The sequence below is a fragment of the Haliotis cracherodii genome, unplaced genomic scaffold (assembly GCF_022045235.1).
Source record: "Haliotis cracherodii isolate W230 unplaced genomic scaffold, xgHalCrac1.p SCAF_24, whole genome shotgun sequence".
Classification (NCBI taxonomy): Eukaryota; Metazoa; Mollusca; class Gastropoda; order Lepetellida; family Haliotidae; genus Haliotis; species Haliotis cracherodii.
This window is the reverse complement of record NW_027266280.1, coordinates 86,912-97,995: the sequence shown is the minus strand read 5'-3', so window position 1 is coordinate 97,995 and position 11,084 is coordinate 86,912. Positions and strand designations below refer to the sequence as shown.

Here is an 11,084-nt window from a genome sequence, read left to right as displayed (position 1 = left end):
TAGCGTAATACCAAAGTTTTCACAGAGAGGGGCAATTACATTCTGGGGAAATTTAGCATTAAGAGATAAAAATACAAATGTCGAATATAAAGGAAAGCAAAGCATTACTGTCTTGCTATTCTGACGAAATCATGTTGAGTTTGAATAAACTATTCTAGTCCCACATGACTATCAAGAAGAAAACTGTATAACGTTTCACCGACGTTTCAGAAAACGTAGATACAAAACGTTGTGTAATATCCGACGCACAAAGTTTTCACAACGTAAATGTGCAACATTGTTATTACGTTGTGAAAAGAACCTCACACGGTAACGTATAACAACGTCGTGAAAACGTTTTATGATCCAAAACTGGCTCCCACAGGAGATATCACTTGAGTGAGATCAAGCGAGATCTGCATTGAAGATACTTTTTACATTTAAGACATTGCTTATTACTGTCTACAAACTGAAAAAGTTAGAAGAATTATGTTGGATGATAAATAAAATCTCACCCTCGTATGTTTTGATATCAAATATATCAACATGACTTTTATAAACAACACTTTTATCAACGATAAACTATATATATTTGATATCAAAAGACACTCGGGTGGGATTGTCTATATACCATGATGTTACCAATCCATAACATTACCACGACGTTGTGAAGACGTAGTGTGTCAGCTGGGAAGCCAACATTTGCACAGGGAGAGGTAACCGAGCGAGGAGGTGGCAGGTGTTGCAGGTGTTGCAGTGTAGCGTGGCATTAGTTTCCCCGACCCACCAGGTGTCAGGTGACCGACATAACACACCTTTATAGTGTGAGTCATAGCCTACATAATACACCGTTATAGTATGTGTCATAGCCTACATAATACACCGTTATAGTATGTGTCATAGCCTACATAATACACCGTTATAGTATGTGTCATAGCCTACATAATACACCTTTATAGTGTGGGTCATAGCCCACGTGATACTCCTTTATGGTGTGGGTCATAGGCTACATAATACACCTTTATAGTGTGGGTCATAGCCTACATAATACATCTTTAAAGTGTGGGTCATAGCCTAATTAACACACCTTTATAGTGTGAGTCATAGCCTACATAATACACCTTAATAGTGTGGGTCATAGCCTACATAACACACCTTTATAGTGTGGGTCATAGCCTACATAATACACCTTTATAGTGTGGGTCATAGCCTACATAATACACCTTTATAGTGTGAGTCATAGCCTACATAACACACCTTTATAGTGGGAGTGATTATTTTTTCAGATGGTGTTTGTTATTTGTTTTGACAAATTGCCCTGAACGTCCAAAAATAGATATGCAACTGTACCTATGGGTTAATTCCAATTCTGTTTCCTCTTTATCAGATTATGCATTCTACCAATGACAGGGTTAGGGCTAAGGTTAGGGTTACCAATGCAACACCACGTAGCGACTTCAGACATTCAACAAGTTCCTCCTTTAGCCCATGGTAGCCTACCATTCGACAGGATCCATAATGATTTGAAAGTTGTGCTCACGATATCGACCCTAATGTCAAACTCCGTTTTGTTGAAGTCTGATGTGTCAGACTTACAGTTCTTTCACGTACAAGCTTGGTCTATGTTGAACTCTGATGTGTCAGACTTACAGTTGTTTTACATACAAGCTTGGTCTATGTTGAACTCTGATGTGTCAGACTTACAGTTGTTTTACATACAAGCTTGGTCTATGTTGAACTCTGATGTGTCAGACTTACAGTTGTTTTACATACAAGCTTGGTCTATGTTGAACTCTGATGTGTCAGACTTACAGTTGTTTTACATACAAGCTTGGTCTATGTTGAAGTCTGATGTGTCAGACTTACAGTTGTTTCACGTACAAGCTTGGTCTATGTTGAACTCTGATGTGTCAGACTTACAGTTGTTTTACATACAAGCTTGGTCTATGTTGAACTCTGATGTGTCAGACTTACAGTTGTTTTACATACAAGCTTGGTCTATGTTGAACTCTGATGTGTCAGACTTACAGTTGTTTTACATACAAGCTTGGTCTATGTTGAAGTCTGATGTGTCAGACTTACAGTTGTTTCACGTACAAGCTTGGTCTATGTTGAACTCTGATGTGTCAGACTTACAGTTGTTTTACATACAAGCTTGGTCTATGTTGAACTCTGATGTGTCAGACTTACAGTTGTTTTACATACAAGCTTGGTCTATGTTGAAGTCTGATGTGTCAGACTTACAGTTCTTTCACGTACAAGCTTGGTCTATGTTGAACTCTGATGTGTCAGACTTACAGTTGTTTTACATACAAGCTTGGTCTATGTTGAAGTCTGATATGTCAGACTTACAGTTGTTTTACATACAAGCTTGGTCTATGTTGAACTCTGATGTGTCAGACTTACAGTTGTTTTACATACAAGCTTGGTCTATGTTGAAGTCTGATGTGTCAGACTTACAGTTGTTTCACGTACAAGCTTGGTCTATGTTGAACTCTGATGTGTCAGACTTACAGTTGTTTTACATACAAGCTTGGTCTATGTTGAACTCTGATGTGTCAGACTTACAGTTGTTTTACATACAAGCTTGGTCTATGTTGAACTCTGATGTGTCAGACTTACAGTTGTTTCACGTACAAGCTTGGTCTATGTTGAACTCTGATGTGTCAGACTTACAGTTGTTTAACGTACAAGCTTGGTCTATGTTGAACTCTGATGTGTCAGACTTACAGTTGTTTTACATACAAGCTTGGTCTATGTTGAAGTCTGATATGTCAGACTTACAGTTGTTTCACGTACAAGCTTGGTCTATGTTGAACTCTGATGTGTCAGACTTACAGTTGTTTTACATACAAGCTTGGTCTATGTTGAACTCTGATGTGTCAGACTGACAGTTGTTTTACATACAAGCTTGGTCTATGTTGAACTCTGATGTGTCAGACTTACAGTTGTTTTACATACAAGCTTGGTCTACTGAACTCTGATGTGTCAGACTGACAGTTGTTTTACATACAAGCTTGGTCTATGTTGAACTCTGATGTGTCAGACTTACAGTTGTTTCACGTACAAGCTTGGTCTATGTTGAACTCTGATAAGGCTGTAATAGGCTGTCCTGTAACTGACGGTCGTGATAAGGCTGTCATATTAGTGACTGTCACGATAAGGCTGCCATATGAGTGACTGTCACGATAAGGCTGTCATATTAGTGACTGTCACGATAAGGCTGTCATATGAGTGACTGTCACGAAAAGGCTGCCATATGAGTGATTGTCACGATAAAGCTGCCATATTAGTGACTGTCACGATAAGGCTGCCATATTAGTGACTGTCACGATGAGGCTGTCATATTAGTGATTGTCACGATAAGGCTGTCATATGAGTGACTGTCACGATAAGGCTGTCATATGAGTGACTGTCACGATAAGGCTGTCATATGAGTGACTGTCACGATAAGGCTGTCATATTAGTGACTGTCACGAAAAGGCTGCCATATGAGTGATTGTCATGATAAGGCTGTCATATTAGTGACTGTCACGATGAGGCTGTCATATTAGTGATTGTCACGATAAGGCTGTCATATGAGTGACTGTCACGATAAGGCTGTCATATGAGTGACTGTCACGATAAGGCTGTCATATGAGTGACTGTCACAATGAGGCTGTCATATGAGTGAATGTCACGATGAGGCTGCCATATTAGTGACTGTCGCGATAAGGCTGCCATATTAGTGACTGTCACGCTGAGGCTGCCATATTAGTGACTGTCACGATGAGGCTGCCATATTAGTGACTGTCGCGATAAGGCTGCCATATTAGTGACTGTCGCGATAAGGCTGCCATATTAGTGACTGTCACGATGAGGCTGCCATATTAGTGACTGTCACGATGAGGCTGCCATATTAGTGACTGTCACGATAAGGCTGTCATATGAGTGAATGTCACGAAAAGGCTGCCATATTAGTGACTGTCACGATAAGGCTGCTATATTAGTGAATGTCACGATAAGGCTGTCATATGAGTGAATGTCACGATAAGGCTGTCATATTAGTGACTGTCGCGATAAGGCTTTCATATTAGTGACTGTCACGATAAGGCTGTCATATGAGTGAATGTCACGATAAGGCTGTCATATGAGTGACTGTCACAATGAGGCTGTCATATTAGTGACTGTCACGATAAGGCTGTCATATTAGTGACTGTCGTTGTAAGACTGCAATGGTGCTGACTGCCTCAATAAGGCTGCAATATTGCTCAATGTCATGATTAGGCTATAATAATGCTGTAAAAGATTGAAATACAGGTGACTGTCACGATAAGAATTGTGGTCTAGTCTAGTTGATTGAACAACACCCCCCCCCCCCTTCTCCATCCCCCCCCCTCCCCCCCCCTCCCCCCCCCCCCCCATTCCCCCCAGCCACACACGGGCATGCACGTCGCTAAATAATCTAGAACGCGACGTTAAATCCATTTCACCTCACCTCATCTATTCGTGAAATAACATCTTAAATAGAGATTGATTCCCGCCTGTGATGTCTGACCTATAATGTGTATGTGCTACTTCACCTCATCTCCTTGTGGATTAAACTCCCTGGGCAGACATTATTTATAACTCCCTGGGCAGACATTATTTATAACTCCCTGGGCAGACATTATTTATAACTCCCTGGGCAGACATTATTTATAACTCCCATGGAAGACATTATTTATAACTCCCATGGAAGACATTATTTATAACTCCCTGGGCAGACATTATTTATAACTCCCTGGGCAGACATTATTTATAACTCCCATGGAAGACATTATTTATAACTCCCTGGGCAGACATTATTTATAACTCCCTGGGCAGACATTACTTAATTGTTTTAGAGAAATGTTAACTTAATTAATATATTCAGAGAAATGTTAACTTAAATAATATATACAGAGAAATGTTAACTTAAATAATATATTCAGAGACATGTTAACTTAAATAATATATTCAGAGAAATGTTAACTTAAATAATATATTCACGAGTGTGCAAAAGCGATAAATCATTTCCTTCAAATAATCCAAACAGCTTTTCTATGCACCATATGTCATAACGTGTAATAGGCTTAATATTCTTTCCTAATCAATTTCCACGTAAAAATACTGTCGACATGTGTGAGTTGCGTCACTAGTTCATTACCAGCTGACCCTAACCCAACTGACTTTCATCACTCGATGCATACACGATCAGACATTCGGAATCAACATGACGATGCTCGACAGCAGATTTGTCGTAGTCCTCCTGGGTCTCATTGCCCCATTGCTGGCATGCGGAACTCTCGAGAACGAGCTTGCCACTCTCTTAGGGCGGCTGCAGGCGGCTAAAGAAGACTTCAAGTGCATCTTCAACATCAGCGATGAGCAGTGTCCATGTTTGGGTAAGTAAAGAAGACATTTGTAGATGTCATGTCTCCCGCAATTGTAGTGAATGAGTGAGTGAGTTGGGTTTAACGCCGATTTTAACAGTATTCCCGTTATATCACGGCTTAACGTGGGAGGAAAGCTTGAGGTGGTGCAGGTCTCCGAAGTTTACCACTTCGGTGAAACCCACGAGCACGGGTATGGGGCTGACAAACCTCGAAACATAATCGGGGCGAACCGGGATTCGAACCCACAATCCTAGGTTTCTGTCGTGCCCAAGGGACGCAACTCTGCACAGCGAATCGCGGCGCCTTAGACGACTAGGCCACCCGTGCCCCTTGCCGCAATTGTAGCGTTAGAAAAAGACTGTACCTCATGCATGTGCCGGTTGCAGCAAACTGTCCTACGTGTATATGAAAGAGGAAGCATTTGAAGCAGACTGTACTTCGTGTATGTGAAGGTGGCAGCGTTTGAAGCAGATTGTACTTCGTGTATGTGAAGGTGGCAGTGTTTGAGGCAGATTGTACTTCGTGTATGTGAAAGTAGTAGTGTTTGAAGCAGACTGTACTTCGTGTATGTGAAAGTAGTAGTGTTTGAAGCAGACTGTACTTCGTGCATGTGGCGTTTGAAGCAGACTGTACACCGTGTATGTAAAAGTGGTTGCGTTTGAAGCAAGCTGTACATCGTGTTTGTAGAGTTTAAAGTAGACTGGTGTTCGTGTAAGTAAAAGTGGTAGGGTTTGAAGCAGACTGTACTTCGGGTATGTAGCGTTTGAAGCAGACTATACTTCGTGTATGTGGCGTTTGAAGTAGACTGTACTTCGTGTATGTGAAGTAGGCAGCGTTTGAAGCAGATTCTACTTCGTTTATGTGAAGGTGGCAGCGTTTGAAGCAGATTGTACTTCGTGTATGTGAAGGTGGCAGCGTTTGAAGCAGATTCTACTTCGTGTATGTGAAAGTGGTAGTGTTTGAAGCAGACTGTACTTCGTGTATGTGGCGTTTGAAGTAGACTGTTCTTCGTGTATCTAAAAGTGGTAGCGTTTGAAGCACACTATACTTCGTGTATGTGGCGTTTGAAGCAGACAGTACTTCGGGTATGTGGCGTTTGAAGGAGACTATATTTCGTGTATGTGGCGTTTGAGGCAGACTGTTTTTCGTGTTTGTGAAGTTTGTAACGTTTGAAGCAGTCTGTACTTCGTGTATGTGAAGGTGGAAGCGTTTGAAGCAGATTGTACTTCGTGTATGTGAAGGTGGCAGCGTTTGAAGTAGACTGTACTTCGTGTATGTGAAGGTGGCAGCGTTTTAAGCAGATTGTACTTCGTGTATGTGAAGGTGGCAGCGTTTGAAGCAGATTGTACTTCGTGTATGTGAAGGTGGCAGCGTTTGAAGCAGATTGTACTTCGTGTATGTGAAGGCGGCAGCGTTTGAAGCAGATTGTACTTCGTGTATGTGAGGGTGGCAGCGTTTGAAGCAGATTCTACTTCGTGTATGTGGCGTTTGAAGTAGACTGTACTTCGTGTATGTGAAGGCGGCAGCGTTTGAAGTAGACTGTACTTCGTGTATGTGAAGGTGGCAGCGTTTGAAGCACACTATACTTCGTGTATGTGGCGTTTGAAGCAGACAGTACTTCGGGTATGTGGCGTTTGAAGGAGGCTATACTTCGTGTATGTGGCGTTTGAAGCAGACTGTTTTTCGTATTTGTGAAATTTGTAGCGTTTGAAGCAGACAGTACTTCGCGTATGTGGGTTTTGAAGCATATAGTACTTCCAGTAGGTGAAAGTGGTAGCGTTTGAGGCAGACAGTACGCCGTGTATGTGAAGGTGGTAGCGTTGAAGCAAGCTGTACATCGTGTTTGTAGCGTTTGAAGCAGGCTGTACTCCGTGTATGTAAAAGTGGTAGCGTTTGAAGCAGGCTGTACTCCATGTATGTGAAAGTGGTAGCGTTTGAAGCAGGTGTATTCCGTGTATCTGAAAGTGGTAGCGTTTGAAGTAGACGGTACGCCGTGTATGTGAAAGTGGTAGCGATTGAAGCAGGTGTATTCCGTGTATGTGAAAGTGGTAGCGTTTGCAGCAAACTGTACATCGTGTTTGTAGCGTTTGAAGCAGGGTGTACTCCGTGTATGTGAAAGTTGTAGCGTTTGAAGTAGACTGTACACCGTGTACGTGAAAGTGGTAGCATTTGAAGCAAGCTGTACATCGTGTTTGTAGCGTTTGAAGCAGGCTGTACTCCGTGTATGTGAAAGTGGTAGCGTTTGAAGCAGACTGTACTTCGGGTTTGTAGAGTTTGAAGCAGACTGTACTCCTTGTATGTGAAAGTGGTAGTGTTTGAAGACAGCTGTACATCATGTTTGTAGAGTTTGAAGCAGACTGTTGTTCGTGTATGTGAAAGTGGTAGCGTTTGAAGCAGACTGTACTTCGGGTTTGTAGAGTTTGCAGCAGACTGTACTCCTTGTATGTGAAAGTGGTAGTGTTTGAAGCAGACTGTACATCGTGTTTGTAGAGTTTGAAGCAGACTGTACTCCTTGTATGTGAAAGTGGTAGCGTTTGAAGCAGACTGTACTGCTTGTATGTGAAAGTGGTAGCGTTTGAAGCAGACTGTACTTCGGGTTTGTAGAGTTTGAAGCAGACTGTACTCCTTGTATGTGAAAGTGGTAGCGTTTGAAGCAGACTGTACTTCGGGTTTGTAGCGTTTGAATCAGACTGTTGTTCGTGTATGTGAAAGTGGTAGCGTTTGAAGGAGGCTGTACATCGTGTTTGTAGCGTTTAAATCAGACTGTTGTTCGTGCACGTGAAAGTGGTAGTGTTTGAAGCAGACTGTTGTTCGTGTATGTGAAAGTATTAGCGTTTGAAGCAAGCTGTACTTCGTGTATGTGAAAGTGGTAGCATTTCAAAGCAGACAATATTTCGAATATGTGAAAGTGGTAGACGTGGTTAAATTTGCAAAGTAGTAATTAGATACTTAAATTCGGAGAACTTCTGTCCATCAGGGAGTGATACTCTACATTAAATGTGTTGCATCTGTTAGTTGTGCGATTCCTAAGTAATTTAAATATCGAATTCACATGTTAATCAAAATTGTTGACTAGCAAATAAACAAAGCCACAGTCAAGACTGGAGAGGGGGAATACACCAAGATTAAGAGCAAGGGAGGGAGAAATGGTGGGATGTTAAGGAGGTGGAACATAAAATATATACTGAACAACAAAAGTTCCTGTGACATTGATTAAGATTTAATGCAAAGTTACGTTTTTTACCAAATCTGAAACACTTTCGGTTTGCAACAGATAAAAGACTCCTGTAAGTGTTCAAATGGTTTAATTTGCCATACTGACTTCAGAAAATGCGTGATTTCATAAATAAACCATGAACATGCCAAAATGTCAATTTACAAATCAATAGCGTGTGTGTACACCTCTGGTTGCGATGCAAGCAACACATCTTCGTCTCATGGAAAGGCCTAGGCGTCGCATAAAGTCCTGTGGGATATCTGTCCATATCTGCTGGAGCATATTTCGAAGTTCCTGAAGTGTTTGTGGAACACATGGTTGACGTCGAAGGCGCCGATCCATCTCTTCCCACATGTGCTCGATTGGTGAGAGATCAGGGGAGCAAGCCGGCTAGGGGATGACAGTCACGTTGTTTTGTTGAAGAGAATCCTGAACAAGTCGAGCAATATGAGGCCGGGCGTTGTCATGTTGAAAGGTTATGCCTTGGCCATGACGACGCAAAAACGGTAGAACAACAGGGTCGATGATCTCGTCGTGGTAGCGCTGTCCATTGAGATTTTCCCCAACCACTATCAAACGGGTCCAGCAGTATAGGTAATAGGGGTTCTGCCGCAACTCCACTCGAGCCAGATTTATATACCTATACCACCACTACAGGGGGAATTTTTTATGTAAAAATGATGATGCGATTCAACGATAGTCATAAGATTAAACTAAATTGTAATGAAAATATTCTCTATTATTTTTATTCATACGTATACCATTATTTCTAACGAAGTGATATTCAACATTTTTACGAAGTTCTTCGTTCATTTTACTAGGAGACCAGACTATATATTCTTCTTGGTAATTGGTAAGAAACAATTGATGACTGTATTTGGTTGGTTTGACACCACTGATATAATATATACCTTGTGGTCATTCTCTCCATTTGATAATTTTGTCCGTGAGCATAAATTCCATTATTATATATTTATGTAAGCATTCTTCTAAATGTGATCTAATGATAGTAAGCAATCTATTTTTAATCTCCAACCAGTTCTTTGGTTTTGGCACGGAATAATTGACGCGCTTGTTGCCTCCCCTGTCCTATGAACTTTTTTTTCTCGTCTTCACTAATACCACTGGTCTTATGAGAATTAGATCGAATCTCCTGCTTCATTGCATTGTATTTGGTGAGTTCCGACAGCACTAAACGAAACTCCTCCTCAGATATCTTACAATCAGCCATTGCTGTCAAAATATGATCCTCAATGCTGTTCAACATTGCTTCGGCGAGTTTCCGAGTATTATCGTGTTTTAATGCTTTCTTTTGCAACTTACGAGAAATGAATTTTATTGCTATTTCTGCCAGTCCTGAGACTCCGGCTGCTATTTCCATGCCAAGTACGATAGGCACCGCGATTATAGTTGATAATAAACCAACACCGGCTACACCAAGTCCCATGCCAGCTGTCACAAGTGTGGTGTCAACTCCGTCGAGAGCATTCACGGATCTGCAATACCTTTTATACAATCCATGTCTAAACTCCCTCTCCTTTTCTATTCGATGTTTTATATCGCTTATTTGATGTAATCGAAATCCATCAACAGTATCCATCTTTTCAGATGCTTCATCGAGCGTCGGATATAAACTCATAGTGTATATTACGGTCATATAATAGTCTTTAGTTTGTCTTGCTTAAATGTTTTGAGAGTATACATCAACCTTATCAAATGAACATTATACGGCAAGAATATCTTAGTAAGAGAAATACTACCACTTTTAATAGTTTGTACCCCCTCAAGGGTTGCAATGGGTGATGCTCCAATATGAATAATACTGCAACGCTGACGTTGGTGTTTCTTTAGCCATTTAATCGATAGACCTGGTAATATTTTGAAGGCATTTTCTGGTGCATCTCCGAACAAAACTTCAATAATAAGCGTAGAAATATTAGGTGTTGCACTCAAGTTCTGTTTAATATTCTTGAATTCAGTAACCAAATTTAAACTAACATTTTTTACTTCTGGACGACTATATAACATATGACCTGGGTTTTCTGGCAGCGGGGTGACTAACACACTTTTTCGTTTTGATGGGATATAAGCACCGAGTACGATCCCACTATTTATTATCTTAGTTAAATTATGTGCCTTACCCATCATCACATACGTACGGGTAATGACGATATTCAGTAGCCACTCGATGTTTGCTTCAACCATAGTCCATTTATTATCACCGTTGAGAATAAGATTGTACGAAATGTTTTTATGGAGTCTTTTTTAACGTTGACATCGCTCAAAACTCCTAGATTTCCTGTGAATGTTACTTCTTTCCGCTTGTATACATCATCTTATAAGTGTATAGCGTATTACTTACCATCGGTACCGATGTGTCTCCGAGATCGGAAAGCGCAATTGTATTACATTGTCTGAGCGTCCCAGGGCCTGATGAATCAACCATTATTTATAATATGGAGTGTTACACTCAAGTATCCCATATGTACAGG

At 41.0% G+C, this 11,084-nt stretch overlaps 1 protein-coding gene across 1 annotated transcript in view; it reads left to right on the top strand.

Moving 5' to 3' along the window:
• The first annotated feature begins 5,212 nt into the window (after window positions 1-5,212).
• LOC139472309 (uncharacterized) overlaps window positions 5,213-11,084 on the top strand; it is a 50,242-nt gene continuing 44,370 nt past the window's right edge. Inside the window, exon 1 of the mRNA XM_071254753.1 lies at window positions 5,213-5,384. Within this exon, the coding sequence (XP_071110854.1) occupies window positions 5,213-5,384 (172 nt within the window). The remainder of the gene's footprint in view (window positions 5,385-11,084) is intronic.